Source organism: Carassius auratus, unplaced genomic scaffold, assembly GCF_003368295.1.
Source record: "Carassius auratus strain Wakin unplaced genomic scaffold, ASM336829v1 scaf_tig00215416, whole genome shotgun sequence".
Lineage (NCBI taxonomy): Eukaryota > Metazoa > Chordata > Actinopteri > Cypriniformes > Cyprinidae > Carassius > Carassius auratus.
Window position 1 is genome coordinate 1,352,250 of NW_020528079.1, and position 24,306 is coordinate 1,376,555.

The following is a 24,306-nucleotide window of genomic DNA, read 5'->3' on the forward strand; positions in this document are numbered from 1 at the left end:
CTGACCTTCCATATTATACTGTATATGCGTAGTTCTGATCAGGAAACTTGTACACTAAAATGTATACTAACTCACAAGTCACAAGTGCATCACACAACAAATCCTTCCACAAAGATTCATAATTTAAAGAACCATCAAATGACGATTCTATGCAAACCCCAAAAAAGAGAAAAATCACACTTAAAGTCATGGATGGAGTCCAGACTGAGAACAACAAGTGTATGCATATAATCAAATATAATTAAGTTCAGTATAATTAAGCTGGAAATTCAGGAAATTAAGCAAGCATTGGCCCTTTAAATCAAACTACTTCAACAATTCAAAAACAAAATAAAACTGAGAGCTGAGTTTTCATGAAGGTTGAAAATTGTAAAGAGAAAGAGATAGTGAACAGAAAATGGAAAGAGAAACAAGATAGTATAATACACATTTGGTTGATTATATATACAGATCAAATCAAAACAATAACTACTTCTAATATATTCACCCTATTTTGTAATTAGGTTAGGCACATTTATGATAATGTTAAGAGCCTTGATGTGTAAGATAGGGATGCACTATAAAACAGCATCATATCAGAAGATATTAGAGGATCATTTTATTGTATCAGCAGATACACTGCAGTTCAAAAGTTTGGGTCAGTTTTTTTTTCCTGAAAGAAATTAGTACTTTTATTCAATAAGGACAAATTAAATTAATCAAGATCACAGTAAAGATATTTAAAATGTGAAAAGGTTTCTCTTAAACTATATGCTGTTCTTTTGAACTTTAGAATGAGTAATCGCTGCTAAAAAAAAAAATCAGCTTTGCCATCACAGGAATAAATTTCATTTTAAAATATGTTACATTTTAAATAGTAATAATATTGTTGTAGCCTAATTTTATCTAGTTTATCTAACTGACCCCAAACTTCTGAACCCCTTATTTTATACTCATAGGCCGACTCAATATCAGTCACGGCATGAAAATAATAAACAGCTCATCATTTTGACCAGATCTTAAATACTGGTGCATCCCCAGAGTCAAACATTGTTCAGATCCTCATCAAATCTTTCAAGCTCTATCAAGTCTGAGGAGCATCATTCTCAAGTCCCATGCAGCGCATCAGGATGATTCTGTGCTGTGACTCTGAGCCAAATGAGTTACAAAGCAAATAAATGAGGAATTTAAAGGACTCGAGTTACATAATAGTGTGACAAAACAGAGCTCTGAGCACGGAAAGGGGGGAGGGAATGTTATACATTCTTGTTGGGGGAAATCTATACGCAAGTATAGGGTCCCAACAGTGGGAAGCAGAGACAAAGCCAGATTAGCAGAAGAGAGGAGGAAAGAGAAAAGGAAGAAGGCAAGGATGAACTAATGTTGGTGATTCAGAGAAGGTCTAGAGAGAGTGGGGAGAGTAGAGAAAGAAACGAAAGGAAAAGTAAAAGAGCATTCTTTGAGGAGACAAAAGCTCTACTGTCTGTGGAAACCATCTTACGTGACTAGTGCTCTAACTGGTCAGAGGTAAGGGGTCGCATGCACAGCACCTGAGTCTGGATACGGTTAAGGCCTCTAAACCAGAGGATCTGCCCCCTGCGTAGCTCTCTCTCAGCGTGGTCTATCTCCTCCTCATCCTCGGCCAGCTCGTCCTCCGACATCTCATCCGTCCCTGGTCCATGGCCTGCCTCCTTCAGACACTTCAGGTGACTAGTGGGCACTGTGGCTATCACCTGAGATGAAAAGAAGAGTTGGTTTAAAAGGAGTGGAATGACTGATACATATGATCAGAGGCATGCACAAGGGGTGGGTGCAGGGGGGCTCGAGTCGGGGTGTGCTAAAGTGCCCTTTCAGTCTGATCTAGGTGGCCCTTGTTACCCCCTGAACTGTGATCGTGCCCTCGCAATGCCATTTCACCCTGCCCCTCCGGAGGTTTTGTGCATGCCACTCTGCCCTACGGTCAAAAGCACATATCGATGGCTTTGCAATCACAGAAATAAAAGACACTATATTAATCAATTTCTGAGAATAAAAGACTTTAAAAACATAAAAAATTTGAATTTTTTTTTTAAATGACAGCATATTAGATATTGAACTGTTCATGCTCTTTTCCCTATGTTTCATCCTGTATAATTATAATGTTGTGATGTGTAAATTTACTTAACTGGTTTTAGTGTTTAGTGTTTTAGTTGTATTTATTTAGGCAAAATACTTTCTAGAAATAGAAAGACATTTTTACTGTCAGCCTTAACATGAAACTAATTATCAGCGTATTATATCTGCCAGATCTTTAATATCGGCCCAATCATTGTTCAGCTCTATCAGCTGTCTGAGCAATATGTCCAAGAAACCACATTATCAATTCCCAAGCAGTTCCAGGATGGTACTATGGAACTAATTAAACACTATTTAATAGTACTGCTATTCTGTCAGATTTAGTTATGGAAGGAACCAATCCCCCTCCTCCACCCTACAAAGAACCCGCTGAGACGTCAGAAGTGGCGGCAGCAAAATAACATTCTTGTGAGACAAAACTGAAAAATGCTTATGAAGCTGGAGTTGGCACTTAACTTGCAAGATCCAATTCATCTACCAAGCTCTCAGCTTCCTGCTGCCCAAATTTGGACTGCCCTATGAATATGCAAAATGAAAGGCAGAAGGTACCTTAAAAACTTGGCTTTGAGTGGTTAGACAATGAGCCTGAGGTGTGTGATATTTTCTAAGCATTCTATTTAAAATCGCTTTTAGCACCTTTAACGGGCTTGTCTATTTTGGGCACACCAATTCAAGATACTTCAAGATGTATAAAATTAATCGTGCACCCACTGACAAATATTCACAGTAGGATGAGACCCAGAGAGCTTTCACAACAATAAATACTGTACTGTGGAAGAACCTGAACCCAACTGAACACCCGTGGGATGGATTTGGGATGAGCCAGACCTCATTACCCAACATCAGTGCCTGACCTCACTGATGCTCTTGTGTCTTAATGGGAGCAAATTCACAAAGCTATGTTCCAACATCTAGTAGAAAAAAGCCATCCCTTAAGATTAGAAGCTGTTGTAGCAGTAAAAGGAGGACTTACTTCTAATTAATAGACAATGGTTTAAAATTAATTGCATGTGGCACATTTGGGTGTTCACATACACTGTATAAAACAATTAATTATTAGGAAAGTATATTAAATGCACACAAAATATTTTTTTTTATATATTTTCTTAAAGTTCACTTAAAATATATTGAAACATGCAGTGCCCTCCATAGGTATTGGAACAGTAAAGACAAACATGTTTTCTCTGCTTTGGAGTCAATACATTTGCAAATATGATTAAAAGATGAATATGCGACAAAACCACAGAATGTCACATTTTATTATTAGGTCTTTTGACACATGTTTTACCAAATAAAAAGGACAGCACTTTTAGAGTTTATCCCACTATTTGATGTGAGCATAAGTATTGGAACAGTTGAATTTAAGGAAGATGTAAAAGATTAAAAGCTGATATTTAGATGCAGATCCCTTGCATGCAATCAGAGCAGTGAGTCTGCGACCCATAGACATCACCAGACTCTTGGTCTTATGCTTTGAAATGCTTTTCCCCAGCATTTAATGCAGCCAATTCCGACTGTTGCTTGTTTTGAGGAGTTTCTGTCTTTAGTCTACTCTTCAGCTGGTGAAATTTATGTTCGGAGTTAAATCTGGAGATTGATTTGGGCAATCTAAGACTTTACATTTCTTTGCCCTGATGAAGTCCTTGACTAAACTTGTGGATGTTTTGGGGTCATTGTCCTGATCCAATATGAAGTGCTTTCTAATGAGTTTGGTGGAATTTTCTTGAATATTGGTAGCCAAGATGATTTTGTACCTTTCCAAATTCATTCTGCTCCTGCCATCACACATTAAGTCATCATTAAAATGAAGAGATCCTGTTCTAGAGACAACCATGCTTGCCCATGCCATGACACCACCTCCACCAAGCTTCACAGATGAGGTTGTATGCTAAGGATCATTTGCAGTTCACTTTTTTCTCCACACTTTTGCTTTTCAATCACTTAGAAAAAACTCTACTGTTCCAAAACTCTACTGACTCACATTTGTGAAGAATCTTGCCTTTCTATTTTTGGTGCTGATCAGAGGTTTGCATCTTGCTGTGTAGCTTCTGTAATTCTGTGTCAAATTCTCCTGTGGACTGTTGATTGACAGAGCATCACCCCAGCTTTCTGGAGGTTGTTGGTGATTTTACAGACATGTATTTTAGGGTTCATTTTCACAGCATTTATGATTTCCCCATCATCAAATACTGTTTCTAAACTCTTGATTTCTCCATGCCCTTTGTTTTTCCATTAGTTCTTATTGGATTCCTCTTTTCTTTTAGCATCCAAATTGCTTACTTTTCTTTCAGAGTCAGCTTCCTCGTCTTCATTCTGGTTTGTGTGTGTCTCATCATAAAATGCAAGACTTAGAATGCAGAAGCGATGGATATAACGGATAAGACACATTCCCTGCTTTTAATATCTGAAGAATTAATGCAACAGGACACAACTGAACACTTAGAAAGACCTGAGAGGCAACTCTTCCAATACTTATGCTCACATCAGACAAGGAAATTAAACTCTAAAAGCGCTGATCTTCTTAGCTGGTAAAACATATTTGTGTTGAATCAAATGTGACATTCTGTAGTTTTGTCTCATATTCAACTTTAAATCATATTTACAGATTTCTTGACTGCACAGCAAACAGAACAATTTTGTCTTTACTGTTCCAATTCTTATGGAGGACACTGTATGTTATTCTAGGCAGGATAACCACTTGTGTTTGTAAGGCAGTCTAGCACAGTTATCAGCTGTTGCAATATTTTCAAAATGGACAAATATCAGCCATTAGGTTCTTTGGGGAAAACTTGATGAAATACTCAACACCTTCAGTTACACAAATAATGTATTTTATAGTTGTTCTCCTTTTTCGTTCTTTGTGTCTCTTGCTCTCCTACCTGACCCCACAGCAATTCTCCAACTCCCACGAAGAGGCACCACAGCCATTGCTCCAAATTGAGAGGGGAACAGCTGAAGGGCTTGCCCCCAAACTGCACAATCACAATCTGCACACAGATCAACAGCACACAACCAAACATAGTCAACACCAGCATTCATTTCATCTTTCCTACAACCTCATGGAAAGGCCCAGATAGAATTCTGATTTCAAAAATAGTCTGTATAAATCTCTTGGTTGGATTTATAGGTAAAGTTCACCCAAAAATGTAAATTGTGTCATCATTTACTCACACTTAAGTCATTTCAAACCTGTCTGCGTTTTTGCCTGCATTTTTTTGCATGCCGTTTTTTCAGTGGTGCATAAAAGATGATATTTTGAAGAATATAGATAGATAACACGAACAGTAGCTCTGACCTGCACTCCAAATGTTCCCAGAACAATGCTGCAGAAGATAGGGTTCCCAAAGATGCCGTCGAACACGTTCCTTTCGCCGTGAATCTTGCGAGCGTTGATCTCGTTGAAGAGCTGCATCAGGACAAAGGTGTTGAAGATGATGGTGTAGTGTTCAGATGGGGGGGAGTGTAAGGGAGCGTTACGGCCACTGTCGATGTTGAAGATTTTCTCTCCTTGATAGGATGAAAGATATGAAGGCATGTAAAATTAAAACCTTTACAGGTGCACTCAGTAAGCACCCATTGTTTCACCTTTAGCCTAGTCACTTCTGCTAGCATGCTCTCATTCTCGCAGCTTCTGCTAAATGAATATGTAAATATATGTAACATATTTGAGACTATGATGTTATAATTATGAGCTGTAAGCTGCTACACTTTCACTTTATTACTGTATTATTCATCATCAGTAAATAATGCAAAACAACATATTGATTCTTGAATTCTCTGTCCCACCAACAAACAACAGGGTGAAGATGATGATGAGCTGATAGACTCCATGACCCAGGATGTTCTTCATCATTGTGAGTGAGATGAGGGGGTTGTTGCGCCCGTAGGGTTTCCTAAGCAGCAGAGCTTCGGTGGGTGGCTCAGTTGCAAGAGCCAAAGAGGCAAATGTGTCCATGATCAGATTAACCCACAACATCTGTACTGCTTTCAGTGGAGAGTCCTACACACAAAAACACAGAGATTACTGATGAAGGTAGTGAAGTTGCAAGTGCATCCCCACAACCTGGAATTTTGAGGGACAATTAAACAATATTTATTGGGGGGTAATCAACACTATACCACAAATGCTGTCAGTTGAGCTCAACAGTCAGTGTAGTTATTGTTAACTAAAACTAAAAATATATCAAATAATTGTGGGTTATTGAAATAAATATTAAAGAAAATAAGTTATAAATATTACACAAAAACTAAAAAAAAATCCCCCCAAAAAACAGAATAAATAAGTTTAAGGTGAACCAATAGATTACTAAAACTAAAACTAAAATTAAATTAATTAAAGCTATATAAAAATATATTTTAAAAATTATTTACAAATATGAATAAATAGTATAATAGCATATAAATAATACTAAAATTACAGTGGAACACACTCAGTGTACTACCTGTGTAATGCAGGCCCCGGTGAAAGCAACGATGACGGCCACTACATTGACAGTAAGCTGAAACTGCAGGAACTTGGAGATGCTGTCATACACATTTCTCCCCCACATGACAGCCTTCACAATGCTGGAGAAGTTATCGTCGGTCAGGATGATGTCAGAGGCTTCTTTAGCTACATCAGTGCCTGCTATACCCTAGAGACGGAAAGAGAGAAAGATCGAGAGATTTAGGTTACATATGCATCAAAGGCAGATTCAGTGGAGAAGAGTGGCTTTTTTCATACACCCTTGTTGGGTGAACATGATGTAAGTAGAGCTTCTAATAAATCACAACTCATCTCTTAACTACCTCTTGGATGGAAGGACGAATATATGAATAGATTAGTGGGAAGTGTTCATCAGATGTGCTTACCATCGCAAAGCCCACATCTGCCTTCTTGAGAGCCGGTCCGTCATTTGTCCCATCACCAGTTACGGCCACCACCTGTCTCTGCTCCAGCACAGTGCTGTCAATGATGCCTACACAATGGCATCATCAGCCAGCAAACAATTACCAGCTAGCACATAACCTTGTCCAGACACCGAATAACAGTTTTGGACACTACATAATCACCATACCATACCTGGTAGTGTACAGTAAGATTCTGTGTTTGAGAAGGAGTAGAAAGAGAATCTCACCTTTTACGAGAGTGTGTTTGTCCGTGGGGGAGGAACGTGCAAGGACTCTGAGCTTGGGCCAGATCTTATCAATCCTCTCCTGCTCAATCTATAACACACACACACACACACGCATGTACACAGAGTCCAGACCTCCATGATTCAGTTTAGTCTGTATTGGTTTGGTGCCGAGATGTCTGAAATTCATTTTCCACAAACCTCTCCTTTCTCGTTCCTGATTCTTCGGTTGAATTCTTTACCATCAATGCACAGAAAGTCATCCCCGGGCTGAATGATGCCACATTTGGCAGCAATAGCTCGTGCTGTGTTGATGTTGTCGCCAGTGACCATGCGCACAGTGATGCCTGCCCTCTGACACTTGCGAATGGCATCAGGGACCTGTGGAGGGAGCAGAGAAATGCTTGAAAAGAGAAAACGCATTCCAAGTACACAGGATACATGTTCCCACTTCATACTGTACCTCAGGTCGAACGGGATCCTCAATCCCGACGACAGAAATGCAAATCAGATCGGTGACAATTTCAGCTTCATTATCCCAGTCAGGCTCGGGGTCGCAGGGAAGGTTACGATAAGCGATGCAGATGGTTCGCAGGCCTTCACATGCCATTGGCTCGATCACTTTCTTCACCATCTCATCTCGGTCGCGCGGCTTGAAGTTACGTGCTTCACCATTGGCACCAAGTATCGAGGAACACCTGAGATGAGAAAGAGGAAGCAAGAAGGACAAAAAGAGGTGTTTAATGACAGCCAGCAAAAGAAATAAAACATCTGAAGTTATTGTTGTGTTTTACTAACTTTTTCAGAAGGATCTCAGAAGCTCCTTTGCTGTAGAGCCGGAAACTTCCATCCGGCATCTGTACCACAGTGCTCATGGACTTGCGTACAGAGTTGAAAGTGTAGACTTTGTAAAGCTTCTCCTCTGGGATCTGCTCTCTCACAGGGGCATAGTCTCTCTTCAAGTCCAGCAGAAAGCCCAGCAGACCACACTCTGTCTTATTACCAACCTGCTTGGGCAGACCACCTTCCACATCCGGGGGCTGAAAGAGAATTGAAATGAAGCAAGGGACACAGAGAAGAGAAAATGGAAAAAAATGGATGAAAAAGTTTATATTTGTATTGACAAGCCAGTATAACAGTAGCTTCCCTCCAGTAAAACAACAACAACAACATCTTACCTGCCTAAGCTGGCATGCTGCTCTCCCAGCCTTAACTGAATTGTTTTTTGTTGTTGTAATTTTAACAGTAAAATACACTAAAATGCTGTTAAATTCTATGGTATCTCTGTTACATGGTTAACAGCAAGTTCCCTTACTATATATGGTGAATATCTTTAAAAGGGGAAATTTTAAGTCATTTTACAGTAATATATTGTTAAATGTACATACTTGGTTATCAGTATATTATACAGGTACAAAACAGAATAGTAGGATGTTCTATTAATATTATATCAGTTAATGGAATATACTTACTTTTCTTTTTACATTAAATTAAAGTTAATTCTGTTTAGAATAAAATTCTGGCAACCACTGCTGTATGCTTTTACTGTAAATATATATATATATATATATATATATATAAATTCTTTTTAATTAATCATATCCAATCTCTCACCAAGATCTTGGAGGTATAGGCGCAGTTGATAGATATGGCATTGACAATGATCTCCAGGGTGTTAGGGTTGATCTGGCTGGGGTCCGGGATCTCACGGAAGTGCTGGTCATTGATGTAGGACTGCACCACAGTCATGCGGTTGGTGGTGAGGGTGCCGGTCTTGTCAGAGCAGATGGCAGTGGCATTGCCCATTGTCTCACAGGCATCCAAGTGACGCACTAGGTTATTGTCCTTCATCATTTTCTGAATTAACAGCAACAGAAGATTTGGGTGGTGAAAAAACAGTGTTGACAAAAGCAAAACATGCTAAATATATTACACACACACACACGCACACACACACAGACACACACACACACACACACACACACAGTGCACCTGTTCTCTCTCACCTTAACCGAATAGGCCAGGGAGATGGTAACAGCAAGGGGAAGACCCTCAGGCACAGCTACCACCAGTACAGTCACACCGATGATAAAAAATTTGACAAAATACTGTACGTAGATAGGCGTGCACTGAGGCAACCAGGTCCGCCCCTCCACAACAAACGTCTCAATCACAAAGTACAGCACCAGGATGATAACTGTAATGGCTGACATCACAAGACCTACAAACAAAACAGCATAACACTGTAAATAATCTTTATGATACTTGCAGAATAATCTAAAATCAATCTATCGTCTAAAAATAACAAATAAACTAACGGATTACTTATCAAAATTACATTATAATATATGATTAATTACTTATTATTTAAATGATTTATTATGCAAAAATAAAAATAGGGGAATATTTGAATAATTTAGTATGTAAATTGAAAATGTGTTACATCCCAGGAAAAATAACAACGTAACACAATTAGCTACTTCCTCTCATTTAACAGTGAAAATGTAGCAGGTAGCAACATGTAACATATGACTTTCCATAAAGTAACACAATTAATCACTTACACTCCATTACTGGCACAAACACAAGCATCTAACATGTTACTTCCCATAAAAAGTAACAATTATATGACAAAAGTAACACACTGTGTTACATTTCATAAAAAGGTAACACAAATAGCAAGGGATTCCTTTCGGTGAACAGTTAAAAATGTGGCACAAAATTTATCATGTACACTTTTAACACTGTCCATCAAAAGTAACAACATAATACAATTAATCAGCACTTCCACTCAATTAATTTAGAGAAAATGTAACAAAATTAACACAATAGGCCCTATTTTAATTATCTAAATGCAAAGTGTAAAGCACACGGTGCAGGTGCACTCAGGGCGTGTCCAAATCCACTTTTGCTATTTTAACGACAGAAAAATGGTCCGTGGAATGGGTTTATGGAATGGATTGTCCCTATTCTCTTAATGAGCTATTGGCGTAACATTCAATAAACCAATCAGAATGTCATCTCCCATTCCCTTTAAGAGTGAGATGGGCTCACGCCGTGGCGGATTGCGCCGGGTGTATGATAGGGCCCAATAAGTTACATTCCATAAAAAGAAACAATGTTACAAAATTAGCAAGTGCTTCCTTTCAGTTAACAAAAGAAAAATAACACTACTTTCCATAAAAAATCTTTGCTTTGTTACTTTTTTTTTAAAGTAATATAATATTGTCACACTTTACTTTTAAAAGTAACATTCTTCAACACTGAATATAACTTTGTATGATGCTAAAAAATGAAAGACAATAGGATCAGCGGAGTGTAAGGGTTTCAGAGTGAGGTGATTTATATTTCCATTTGACATCACCTCGTAATTGGCCACATGAAGTCCCACGCACCTGCTTTGCCAATCTGTACAGCCAGTTTGGTGAGTTTGCCCTGCAGTACAGACTTCTCCTTCTTGGGCACGTTGGATTTTTTCTTCTCTCTCTCCTCCACTTCACCACCCTCCGCACTCTTCAGAGGCTGCATCTCCATGGCAACGGCTCCATCCTGCTTTTTGGCTGGTGGGCGGGACATGAGTTAGTGTCACTACATATATAGACTACAACTCAAAGGCATCATGAAAGTCCTCCGGCAAGAAAGAGACTCATTCAAAGCTCTGAATACCTGCATACCACACATCCAATATTTACTCTCAAAGTGGCATACACACATACACTGGACACACAATGAAGCAAAGCAAGACAAGTGTGGACACACACAGCATAAACACTGACATCGGTTAGAGTTGGCCCACAACAAGTTCTCAAGTTCTACAGAGCTTGCACTATTCAGCATGGGGTTGGGTGCTTTTCCTCGACACCGGAAACAATGAACTACGGTTACAATGTACTACGCAAGGAAGCAGTCGTCATGTATGCCGCTGAGCAACCATGTGTGGTTACACTAAGAGTGCGTTTCTGCCTCTTTATGTATGTGGCTGTGTGCATACATGGTATCAGTGCATATGTTTCCCGTTGCTATCCTCATATAGCAACAACGTAGCTGTGAGTCCACAGAAATTTTCTACATCAAGAAAACATTTAACCCCTCATTCTCTCCATTCATCTACTCTACTGCCCTTGTGGTACCTTTATTCTGATTGGTCTCCACAGCTGCCTCTGGCTGCTTGCCTGTGAGAGAGAAAGACAGAGAGAGAGAGAGAGAGAGACAGAGAGACAGAGACAGAGGGGGAACAAGGGAATAAAAAGTGACAGACAGGGACAGAATGAGAGACAGGGCACACAGTGTTCTCTGAGGGGGGAAATGAGAGTGCACAGAACTATGGAAACAGACACACAAATGCAAACATATAGCACACACATTGAGCTGGGCTCTTAAACTATCACATTTTAAACCTGTGAATGCACTCCACCACAATTCTGGGCTAATCCAAATCTATTTAGTGCTGATTGCAGTCATTTCATCTGTGCTGAAGGTGTTCTGTAACTCCTGTGGACTCAGAACAACAGGGCTGTGGATTACGTACCATTGGTGATGCCACTTGGTTTGGCCATAGTTGTTAGTGAGTAACTACTGTCCTCTGATTGGATAGCAAAACAAAGGGATAATGCAGGTGTGGAGGAGGAGGATCATGGGAAATTTTGTAGGATTGGGTGGTGGTAGAGGTAAGAAAAAAGATAAATTAACGATGATCGTATGATACTAAGGAAAACTGAAAAATGCCAAACCTGCATATTAATATGAAATAACAAGTATTGGTGTACTTCATCATTGGTGTACTACAATGTGACGTTCCTGCATGACGATTCTGCTTCATGTAAAAGATTGTTTTCTAATTACTGTTGAACAGTTATTTCGGCAGTCTACTTTTTAGTTAAATTAGTAAATTAATAATCTAGTTAATTTAGCATGATTAATTATCAGCAAAGATTCAAAAGCTACAGAATAGAACAGAACAGAGGGATCTCGTGTTTTTACATTTCACTTATAATGTCCTATGGTGCGTGAAAAACTGTGAAACAGAGCAACGGCCAAAGACATAAATCAATAAAAATAGATAAATAAATAAATAAATAAATTAATAAAATAAAAATACTACAGAAGCAATAAAAGCACACGTCTAGTGTGAATCTACTTTATGAAGCAAACAATATATTGAGTTACTCTGACTGTACATAATGTTTCTGAATTACCAGCATTTGGGTTTTTATAGTTATTACAGTATTATAGTTATTATAGTTAACTAAAACTAAAGCTGAAACTAATTAATTTAGCTAATTTAAACTAAAGCTTAAATAAAAATGAATAAAAACTATAAACACATATTTATAACTGACATTATTTTTATGGCCTCCTGTTAAAATAGGCTCCACATACAGGAGCATATTTATATTTTAAAAACACACTTATTTGATCTGGTCTATTATCCCATTCTTATTACATTATATTATTGTCTTGTTTATCTGTCATTCCATTGGTTTTAAATACATGTTTTATTATTTCTGTTCTATGTGTTTATGGTTGGATTTTAATGGTCAGTCTTGTGGCTGTTTTTAAATAAATTAACTTGATATAGATTTTAACTTCAAATCTTAAATAGTGAATTAAAAAGGTTTGTTGGCATTATTTGTCACATGCAGTCTTATAAAAGTACAGAATAATCTACAATTATGGGTATCAGAAAAGATGTATAAATATTACACAAGAAAAAAAGACACAATCAGTAGTGATTGTGAGGCAGTTCTAAGTCTGTTCGGTGGCTGATGACACATATAAAGCGATTCAGTGGGACAGTAACAGAACATGGCGCCACTTCATCCTTCATCCACCCACATCCAACCATTGCTCTCTCTCCATCTCTCTGTTTCTCTCTTTCGTTCCCTTTCTCTGAATAATTAATCGGCCTACTCCAATATAACTCATAATCCTTCTCTATTCCCTTCTCTCCAGTCTCCTCTCTGTTGGCTGCAGGTTAAATTAGCCATGACATGGGCCATAAAGTTTGCAGCAGTGGAGCTCTGCTTGTCTCTCTTGCTTGTCTTACCATTCATAAATTTTCCTGCAGGCTCCGAGCCCACTGGTTCTCCATTCATATCCATCCCATCTCTCTCTTATGTAAGGATCTCCCACCCCCTCTCTCTCCATTCTCCACTGTCTGGTAGTGCTACTCATTCTCACTATATCCTACACCAGCCTCAACATTTTCTTCAGTCTCAGTATTGCGGTGTGTTTTGGTTTGCACTTGATGCTCTTTCTTCTTACACCTACCTTTCTTCTCTTTCTTCTCCTCCTCCCCTTCTCCAGCTCCCAGTAGTGTGAATATGATGCCACTCTGAGAGTTGACTCCAACTGCGGTCACCAGCATCCTGCCTGATCCCTCCATCACATGGGTACCTGAGAGAGAAAGATTGAGAGAGAGAGACAGATGGAGTTAGGAACAGACACAAAGTAGACATGAATGACTGATATTTTATTGTAGCATAAATGGAAAGACCTCCCAAAATTTCTGCAAAGGTTGTCCTGACTAGACTCATAGAACTAGTGTAAATAAATACTTTCCTGTTGAAAAATGCTGCTGATTTGTGACCTCACAGCATGCATTAAATTATGTTCTTTCTTCTGTTTCAAAGATTGTCATTTCATATTAAGTTGGCATAAAACTACACGTAAGAGTAGAATCATACCTTTTATATTTATGCCAGTAAATATATTTAGAATATCTAAGTTAATAAAAACATTTTATTTAAATAATTCAGTTTTTCTTGTAAAATGACCTAGAGCTCAGAAATATCGTTTTATGTAAAATGTTTGTTTTTTACATTTTACAAGAAAGTGACACATTTCTATAATAATAACAACAATGTCTAAATTATAAATTATAAAATTATAAAACAATGAAATAAATGTACTTTTGTGAACTTAATAATAACAATGGTTTAATTTAAAAGGTGTTTTTTTTTCAAAAGCCACTTGACCAATTTCTATAATAATAATAATAATAATAATAATAATAATAATTTATATAGTGCTTTTCCAAAGCTTAAAGTTGCTTTACAAAAAAAAAAAAAACCTACAATTTTCTCAAATGTTTTAAATAAGTAACATTTTACATTTATTGCACAAATTCAAACTGGCTAAACAAAGTAATGTTACCAAAGACAGTTATTAAGACATATTTCTGTGATTATTTTCAAATTTTCTCAACAATTCCTTTTAGACATTGACTATTTATCTTCAAATACAGACAGCCTGGCCTGCTGCAGTTCATCATTAGCATTTGACTCCAGACCGCACACAACAAAAGCCTCCATACATCAACTTCACAAACATTTCAATGGGATATTATTCAATAATATCATCAGTAGAGTAAGACAGCCTCATGATGAGAATGGAGTTATCATCCCAAGTGTCTAAGAATAGCAAGAAGGAAGAGAGAGGGCATGCACCAGTGCTCACAGCAGGAAACAGAGATTCTCAGATCTAATTATCAACATCTGGATGCCACTGCAGCATCTCAGTTATTCTGACACACAGAATGCGGATGCTCCGAGTGCTTTGTGCAGCTGACTGACAGCTGAAGGAGTGCAGCCGAGAGGAGAATACAAAACTACTTCAGACAGTTTCAAGAAAGGCTGACCAGTCTCTTAAGGAGAGTGATGGGCATCAACCTTTAACAACCATTTTACTTTAATACACAATGACTTTTTTGCTACTACCATAAAGGCCTGTTCACACTAAGAATGATACCTATACAGAACATTAAAGCCATAAAAATATTAGCATCCACACCTACAGACAATAATGTTCTGTTTATTATAAGTGCTGTGGTTAATTATATACTGTCTGCCACAAATGCTCAAGCTCTTTAAAGTCAGTGGATTCTGATTGACTGTCAATGTTTTTATTGTTCATGAGCCCCCAAAAAAAGTCCTTAAAGGGGGGGTGAAATGCTCGTTTTCACTCAATATCCTGTTAATCTTGAGTACCTATAGAGTAGTACTGCATCCTTCATAAATCCAAAAAGTCTTTAGTTTTATTATATTCATAAGAGAAAGATAGTCTGTACCGATTTTTCCAGGAAAAACACGACCGGCTGGAGGCGTGACGTGTGGGTGGAGCTAAAGAATCACGAGCGCGAATAGGCTTTTGCGGTGAGAGCGTTTGGAAGCTGTGACATTACTGTGAGGGAAAAACCATCATCCAAAACAAACCATGGCTTACAGTCAGATTCAGTCGTTTATTTATGATCCAGAATCAGATCCCGAGGCTGAAACTGAACGAGAGCAGCAGCAGCAACGACTCGCTCCGAGCGGGGCTCGAACCCGGGTCTCTGCATGGAAGGGGACGCACTAACAAGGAGGCAGAGATATTTTAAGCAGTTTTACTCACCGCATGCGGTTCCAACACACGATCGTGACCCTTTTTCATTGGGATTGCATCATCCTTAAGAAATAAACTATACGCAAATCCGTCGTCAAACTGGTCCTTGTTTGTAAAACAAGCATCTTCGAAATGCAGGGAACAAACAAAAACACTTGCACAACTCCGATGATGCTCTGTAAAAATAAACTCCATCCACTGGTCCCTTAATGCTGTTTTTTTTTTTTGGTAATCTGTGCAGGGTTGTCTTGCCCTGGCAACCAAAAACACACTTTTTTTGTGACTTTTCGCGACGCTCTCGCTCTGATCAGTGAATTGCTCTGATCAGTGAAATGTCTGTGCTCAGCCTCGCTATACGGGAGCGCGCGCTCTTCCGGCAGAAGTGCCCTTAGGACCATATAAGGAAATTCCGCTCCATCTAACGTCACACAGAGCCATACTCAAAAAAAACTTAATTTTTGAAACTTTGTCCATGTTTAGCATGGGAATCCAACTCCAACTGTAAAAAACTCAGTATGCATGAAATAGCATTTCACCCCCCCCCCCTTTATAAAAAATGCCGTCAGCAATTTTTAGCTCCTTTGCTAACTTAAGCCATTTTGTTAAAGGGGTCATATAATGCTACATGCACTCTTACAAGTTGTTTGAACTGAAATGTGTGTTGGCAGTGTGTGTACACAACCACCCTTTAATGATAAAAATCCACCAAGTGGTTTTTCTGTAATCTCTTTAAATGTTTTCCCCTCTCTCAAATCGAGCAGTCGGACCGAGTAACGTCACACGGTCGGAGGCCCCTCCCATGATTGTTTGATTGACAGCAGCGTTTCAACACAGACTGGACTTGTGTCTTACCTCAGACCCGCCCTGAGTGAGACATCATCAGTCTGAGATGCAGACGAGTGATTGAGGTGTTTTGTTGTTGGATGTAATAATGAACATAGCAGTAATCATTTACTCCCGACATCTGAGCGACTGAAATCGCAGAGGATTAACTTACATTTGGAGAAATTAAAGAAATGCGCCCTTGATCTCCATAAAGTCCGCGTGAACCGGAAGTTGCAAACGACTTTGCTCCAGTGTTGTGATGCATTTCCGAGAGAAACGGAATACTAAATGAGGAAAAATAGTGGGCGTGGATTTATTTTAGATATCTCACAAACCCCATTTCGTGTTTTGTCCAATTTTTGAAGAATTTGCGCGTGAAGTGCTTCGAGCACATCCATGACCTCTCTGTTATCCCTCCTTCCTCGAAATGTACAAATTTGAGCCATCTGGACCATAATGAGGGAATTTTAGGGAATGGGAAAAGTGTTTTGTGAGTGCCACAACCAAAAATGCACCTCCTCGCCATCTCTCCTTTTACGTGCTGTCACTGCTCGCAAACACACAGGCAGCGGTTACGGATGCTAAGCAGACACCCAAACCGTCAAACCTACGTCATCAGTGCAGAGGGGAGGGGCATCTTCAGATTTTGATTAAAGATTAATAAGCCAAAAAAAAAACTTAGGCAAAGAAAGTGAATATGGTCAATTTTGATTTCAGTTGGACTTTAAATGCGTTTATGTTCACACAAATCCTTCATGATCCAGCCTCCAGCAGCGAGTATAATGTATTATATCTTAAACATTTTATTGGTCAAAATTATTGATTATTCGTTTTTGCCAAATGTCATTAGGGATTCATTACTAAAGATTATGTGCCATGAAGATATTTTTATATTTAAAATTTTCTACCGTAAATATTTCAACTTAATTTTTGATTAGTAATATGCATCCCTAAGAATTCATTTGGACAATTTCAAAGGCGATTTTCTCAGTATTTGGATTTTTTTACACCTCAGATTCCAGATTTTCAAATAGTTGTATCTTTATTTAGCTTTCAGATGATGTATAAATCTCAATTTCGAAAAATTGACACTTAAGGTCCAGGGTCACCATCTATGGTTTAGCAACACCTACTGTATGATCCACATATGTACACATTCTTACCAGAGAGAAGCATGGGGTCCTTGTCGACCGACTTCCGCACATGGTCTGATTCACCAGTTAAAGCGCTCTCGTCGATTTTCAGGTCATTTCCCTGAACCAGGACCCCATCAGCAGGTAGGAGGTCACCTGAGAGAGGAAACAAAAGTTGGACAAATAAATATCACGTGATCAGTAGAGCATCCTTAATATCCCAGAAAGCATGTTATATTGCACAGGGTACGTTATCAACAAATGAGTTTCCATTGTGATTTGTGGAAATTAACACTCTAATACCCAAGTGTTAATCCACACATTCCTCATATTAGATGGGTTAAACCTAATCTCAGCATTTATTCCATTCGTCGGGCTCAGCAAAACAGGATACTGACCGTATTTGACCTGGGCCATGTCCCCAACCACCATCTCGGCGACAGGGATCTGGATGACGTTTCCATTGCGCACCACAGCGAATCGCTGCTCCAGCTCGATGCGGCTCTGCAGTCCCCGGAACTGTTTCTCTTTACTCCAGTCGTTGAAAGCCGTCACCAGCACCACACAAATGACAGAGAGAAGGATGGCTGCACCTTCGATCCATCCTGCCTCTGCCTCCCCCTCATCTTCAGCTCCTCCTGACCCATTTCCACAACCTGCAGAGGTCAGAAGTTCATTACTACATGAGCGTCTGGAAAACTTGATTCTTACTGAAGCAGATTGGAAGCAGATGCATTCCAGATGAAGCGCTCTTTAAAAGACATCTTGGAGACGTATGTGTGCTATCCTTGGACCCCACAGCAATCATTAGGCACACTTTTTGTTGCCTGATTACAAATGATAAAACCTTGTTTTATATGTATCTATTCATAAACATCGAAATATGCAAAAATATCACTAAGAGACAGAAAGACTGGACAGGAAAGCCTTAAAATAGAAGAAGACTTTTTATATTGTAGCTTAATATGTTATGCTAACTAATTTATAGAAAAACTGACTTGGACTGCAGATTAATATTAATATATGAATTAATGTTGTAATACTGTTGCATTCTTTATACTGCTGGTAGATACAAGTAGAGAAAACAATATATATTCAGATAAGTATTTAAGGTTAGCAAATAGCCATGCAATTAATATGATAATGTGCAGTACAGCATGCAATATTAAAATCGACCCTTTCAGAAATCTGATCACCCTGCCATGGTTTATTTTTTCAATAATGCTCTGCTGGTTGTACATTATTCCTTTCTTATGCAGAGTGACATATAGGTTATGCAGCACTTAATGTATTGGGATTGTATAAATCTATGAGAGTTCTTTGCCATGAAGCTATATATTTGACTGTTTATTTTTCCCGAGCACCCCTAAACTCATTTTATCTTTCTCTGCGTTCCTACTTGACATCCTCTTTTCTCACTCTAATTTCTCACCTTCTTTCTCACCTTTTTCCTCCCACACTCCCTTGATTCAGTTCTCTCTCTCTCCCCTCCCACTCTCTATCCGTCATTCCCTCCTCCCGCGACCCACACCATCCCTTTAACTCCCTTCCTCTACATACCTCATCCCTTTAACATCCCTGTCTAGCTTCCCTCTCTCTCTCACCCTCGCTCTCGTGTCCGGGTGGCTGATAGAAGGACAGGCCGAGGGAGATGATGGCTGCAATCTCCAGGATGATGAGGGTGACGTCTTGTAATGCCTCCCACACCAGCTGAAGGAAGGTCTTGGCTTTTTTCGGGGGTATGAAGTTTTGTCCAAATGCCTGTCTGCGCTTCTCCAGATCTGTCGGGTTATCTGACAAACCTGAAAGGAAAAGAAGAGGAGTCAAACAGAGTTCATTACAAATTTTGTAATGCGTGACACATTATTTTTTAAACAGTCATTAAGAATGAGATGCTTGTGTTTGCAATCTGAAGATTGGCTCTTGACGCAATTTGGATTTTAATGGTCTTTAGCTCCAATGTCTTTTGGCAGGAAGCATTTTTGGCCAAACTAAAGCCTTGACAAGGGTGCTATAAAGTTTTACTGATTAATCCTCGAGATCTCAGAAAAAACAAGTTAGGGTGTGAATTATTAAAAAAAAAAAAAAAAAAAAAAAAAAGAGGATATTTGAATCAGAATGTCAACATTGGCATAGAATTAAATGTATTCATGTAATTCATGTAACATACAGAAAATAATTGTCTAAACTGAATTAACTAAATTAACAAATGTAGGAGACACATGACAACAATATGTGTTGAAAACAACATGTTGTATATCCTCTGACTGGATGGAAATAATAGTCTAAAGTTGATCAAAAAAAAAAAAAAGTTTGTGCATGTCACACACTTGGTCTTCAACCCAGCTCCTGGGGACCCACTGTTCAAAATTAATTGTGTCATTCATTTAATATATCAATACTCTCAATTTATGTTATTATAAAGTTTGAAAATAATCAGCATTGTCATAATTACAGCATACATACTTTAAATGTTTTAGCCTAGATATACATTTTGCTCCATTTCCTCAATATAGATATATGAAACCTAGGTTTCCATCGTGAGATCTGGTGCTTTGCATTTCTATTTATGCATTTTGGCTAACACTTTTATCCAAAACGACTTACATTGCATTCAAGGTATATATATTTACATTTGATCAGTTCTTGCTTTCCCAGGGAATCAAACCCGTGACCTTGTCGTTGCTAGCGTCATGCTCTACAATTCGAGCTAAAGGATAGCACCATATTTGAATGTTTCAGAAAAAGCTTTCAAAATTGCATATTAACATATTAACTATCATCTTACAGGCCAGTGGTCGCTGAACACACAAACAAATGTAGTGGGGAAAGATGAAGCTTAATGAGAAGGTGAACGATTACAGTTATGCAAATAATAAACTGAACTAGTGAAGTCAGAATGTAATATTGGCGCCTTCTTGAAAAAAAAAAATCTATATGACAGAGAATTATGGTAGTTGTGATTTCCTTTTCGTTTCTAGTCTTTCATCATTGCATTTTAGACCAATCCTTACAGCTTGAAAAAAACGATATGAATAAATACATCATAGATTCCTACAGAGAACAACTCCAATACCATTTCACACAAAAGCACACACACATACACACACACACTAGCTTTAAATTCACCATGGAGCTAACTGACACCTTTAACAGCACCGCTTACCTTTCCTATTATCGCCACACGTTTAAACAACACATTTAGCAATCTTTCAAGTCAATCATGAAAATTCAAATGAGGGTCACAAAGACAAGACGAATAACACAATATATTGCATGTGTACAATACAATAAAACATAACCGACTGACCACAATGACCCAAGTGTAATGTATTAGAAACGTATCGATTTGTTAAAGCAGATTGTGCCAAAGTAAGAGACGATGCAGACTGAACCACATGTATTGAATTTCTGATGTAAATAATTAATCGCATATTTCTGCTCATTTCAAAGGGCTGCTATATAGAATGAGGGGCCGGGAGAAAACAGGAAGAATGAAAAGAAATTGGCATGAAGACATGAGACACATTGCTTTTAATGTGCCCAATGCCCTTACTTCCCCTCTCCCCAGTCATCTATATCTTTCAGTCTTCCTCTTACTCTCTCTTTCACAGATTTGTACAGTTTCCATGGTGAGGAAGACATCAAGCACAAATCGTGCTGTTCTTCTACTTCCTGTCTTCAGGCACCTTTTCGCCCAGCTACAGATGATGTTGTTGATTCGGTGTGGTCCGCGTAAACCTTATAATAGATTTTTGATTGGTCTGCTGTGGAAGCTGTTTTTGCAGACAGTGAGTCTTTTCGAGCCTGGGAGAAAATTCATGATGTTTTCAGTCAGTGTTGAAGCCAGTAGAGTCACCCGGAGTGAAACCCAGCATTACTTCTCAGCTGGATGAGGCACGATTGACGTCAGCCCAAGAGTGTGCAATGAACATGCTTCAGTCTCCATGCTTCAGGACAGGACAATCCAACCAGAAAATACTTTAAGTGGACAAAGGAGGAATGTATGGGCTGGTATGTATACCTCAACTGAGTCAGAGCATCAGGCCGACTGTAGGCTAAAGCTCCTGAGGGTTATACACTGATCATACTCACTCCATACCAGCACTAAACCTTGCTATTTACATTACTGAATGCATGATTATACAACACTGCAGATGAGAAGTGGACAAATGAATGAAAGACAAAGTGGGAAGAGCGAGAGAGAGAGAGTCAGGAAGGACAGAAGATGAATGAAGATGACAAACTCATACTATCTGAAGAGGGACAGTGCACCTAAAAATAACACTTTGCAACAAGGTTCCATTTATTAACATTCATTAGTTAGCATGGCCTTACAATGAACAGTTCTTCTGTGGAATTTCTTAGTCTGAATTAATGTTAATTTCAACATTCACTGATACATTTTAAAGCACTTTGGTGTGACTATTTTTATTAGCTAACTTTAAGTAAGATTAATAAATGCTTTAAGTAATAAATTGCTCATTGTTAGTGCGTCTCATCTAATGACCTTCTTGAGAAATGTAGACATTTTTTAAACTTTCATGAAAGTAAAATGAATAGGGACCTTTCGAGCTTTAACAAAAGAACCATAAAAGTATCATAAAGTGATCTATACAAAACGTGCACTGTATTCCAAGTCTTTTGAAGTCATATGATTTTCAATTATTAATTGAAAATATCCCTAGCTCTCCTTGGCACATTCGTGTGAAACGCTGCTATGTATGATTCGTGAAGGGATATATATATATATATATATATATTTTTTTTTTTTTTTTTTTTTTTTTTTCAATTGATTGATTTGTTCACAAAACCAATCCAAACGATTTGCTAATGAACTGGTTGATTCTGGCTCACAAAATCAGTTTAAAGATATCCAACTGATCTCGTTCACAAAATCGGTTGTACTGATTTGTTCATGAATCAGACTGACCTAGTTCACTCACTATTTGGGTGCAGCAGCGAACAGTCGGATCTTTTTAGTAAATCGAATGATCTAAATGATTCTGACTGATCCAGATCACAAAATCGATCTGAATGATTTGTTTACAGTCGCTACAGGGGACTTAACAATGAATACGATTGCAAGTTTTGGTCTGTTCCTCTCAAAGCTATTGCATGATTTCAGAACACTTGGAATATTGGACAGCAGACATCATATGAACCACTTTAATGATACTTATCAGTATTTTTAAGTTTTAAAGTTTTAAAATTGACTAGCACATCTTCAAAACATCTCCTTTTGTGTTCAACAGAAGAAGGTTGTTTGTTATACATGTCATACAGGTTTGGAACAACAGAGGCTGATTTAATGAAGACCAGATTTCCATTTATGAATGACCTGTCCCTTTAAGAAAAACTGCTGAGTAGCCATGCCCGCATCCACTCGCTTTAAAGAATCTCTTGCTTCTCAAGCACCCCACCTCCTTCCCCCTCCACCCCGCTCAGTCACTCTCCCTCTCTCGCCATCTCCCCTTGGCATGTCCTTGACAATGCGGCAAGCTGTACCAGAACTCCTTCTCTCCTTCTGTTCCTTCCTAACCTCTCTCTTTCTCTCTTTTTCTTTCTCTTTCCACCGTCCACCCCCACTGCTCTCAGATCTCCATGTCCTGCTGAAGCAGAACAGATATCTGTGTATGTTCAGGCTGATAGATTGATATGTCCCCACCCTGCACTGAAAACAGTGTTTACAGCAGCAGGCTGAGATCCGTGGATCTGTGGTCCGAAGCTCGGCTGAGACGCATTGCTGGAGAAGAGGGACACTAATGGACTTCCATTTTCAGGGCCTCATCTTCACAGTGTCAGCCTTATTCAGCATCACTTCATCTCCGCCCCCTCTGGTTTCCTCTCCTCTTATATTGTCTCTACTTTGTCATGGCCATGTAACAGGATTAGTTCTGCTTCCACATGCACTTAGAGGCAAACTCCACTTATTGTATGACCATTAGCATCAGGAGCATCAGGTTTTGTTATCACCTGTCAACAGAGTAGTCCCTGATAACAGCTGTTAGCTATCTCCATACATAAAGCTAGTCTGAAAGCATTCACATCTTCTCAACCAGTGAAGATGTGGAGGTTTCAAAATCATTTAGTTGATTTCAGGTTTAGGTCTGTATAATTTTGCATCCCTTAATGTTTTCGGGATTCTTATATATATATATATATATATATATATATATATATATATATATATATATATATATATATATATATATATATATATATATATATATATATATATATATATTTTTTTTTACCTAGAAATGAAATACGGAAAATGCTTTTTTTTTTTTTTTTATGATGTTAAAAAGAGTGATCGCTTACACACTGCAAAGTTTCTGAAGTGTCATGCGCATATAAATTCAAAGTTATTGATATTGACATTGTAATGATAGTGATAACCATAACAGTGGACATGGCAAAAATGTGTCAAAATAAATGTAGGCTACATTAAGGCTAGAGCCCCCTTCACTAATTTCAGAACACTCAGTAATTTGATTCTGGAACTGGGTCTGCCTATATCTGGATGAGTAGGAAAATTTTAATTTTATATATTTTAAAATCATATTTTAACATAGGCCTGATGTATTAGGTCTCTGCATTGTTTCAGAGATGACTCTAGTTCTCAACTGAATGTGTGGGAAAAGCATTACTTGTATAATTTGGCCAAAGAAAACTTGTAATTTAAAAATTTTCCTTATTAATTTGTGCATTTGTAGAATGTTTATTAAAGGTGCAAAAATTTATAAAGAAGTCAG

The 24,306-nt window shown here is 38.3% G+C and overlaps 1 protein-coding gene across 6 annotated transcripts in view; it reads right to left on the minus strand.

The window, feature by feature from the left end:
* LOC113094664 (plasma membrane calcium-transporting ATPase 3) overlaps window positions 1-24,306 on the minus strand; it is a 45,748-nt gene that overhangs the window by 9,583 nt on the left and 11,859 nt on the right. For 4 of the 6 annotated variants that reach the window (XM_026260250.1, XM_026260244.1, XM_026260247.1 and 1 more), the window contains exons 3-20: window positions 19,153-19,350; window positions 17,947-18,204; window positions 17,579-17,704; window positions 13,479-13,604; window positions 11,339-11,380; window positions 10,604-10,768; window positions 9,215-9,429; window positions 8,823-9,065; window positions 8,007-8,248; window positions 7,672-7,906; window positions 7,410-7,589; window positions 7,212-7,299; window positions 6,946-7,052; window positions 6,537-6,728; window positions 5,881-6,094; window positions 5,390-5,601; window positions 4,974-5,081; window positions 1,530-1,712 (exon numbers count right to left, since the gene is read on the minus strand). In XM_026260250.1, the coding sequence (XP_026116035.1) occupies window positions 1,530-1,712; window positions 4,974-5,081; window positions 5,390-5,601; window positions 5,881-6,094; window positions 6,537-6,728; window positions 6,946-7,052; window positions 7,212-7,299; window positions 7,410-7,589; window positions 7,672-7,906; window positions 8,007-8,248; window positions 8,823-9,065; window positions 9,215-9,429; window positions 10,604-10,768; window positions 11,339-11,380; window positions 13,479-13,604; window positions 17,579-17,704; window positions 17,947-18,204; window positions 19,153-19,350 (3,134 nt within the window). The remainder of the gene's footprint in view (window positions 1-1,529; window positions 1,713-4,973; window positions 5,082-5,389; window positions 5,602-5,880; window positions 6,095-6,536; window positions 6,729-6,945; window positions 7,053-7,211; window positions 7,300-7,409; window positions 7,590-7,671; window positions 7,907-8,006; window positions 8,249-8,822; window positions 9,066-9,214; window positions 9,430-10,603; window positions 10,769-11,338; window positions 11,381-13,478; window positions 13,605-17,578; window positions 17,705-17,946; window positions 18,205-19,152; window positions 19,351-24,306) is intronic. The other 2 variants (XM_026260245.1, XM_026260248.1) reach the window with 1 other exon arrangement.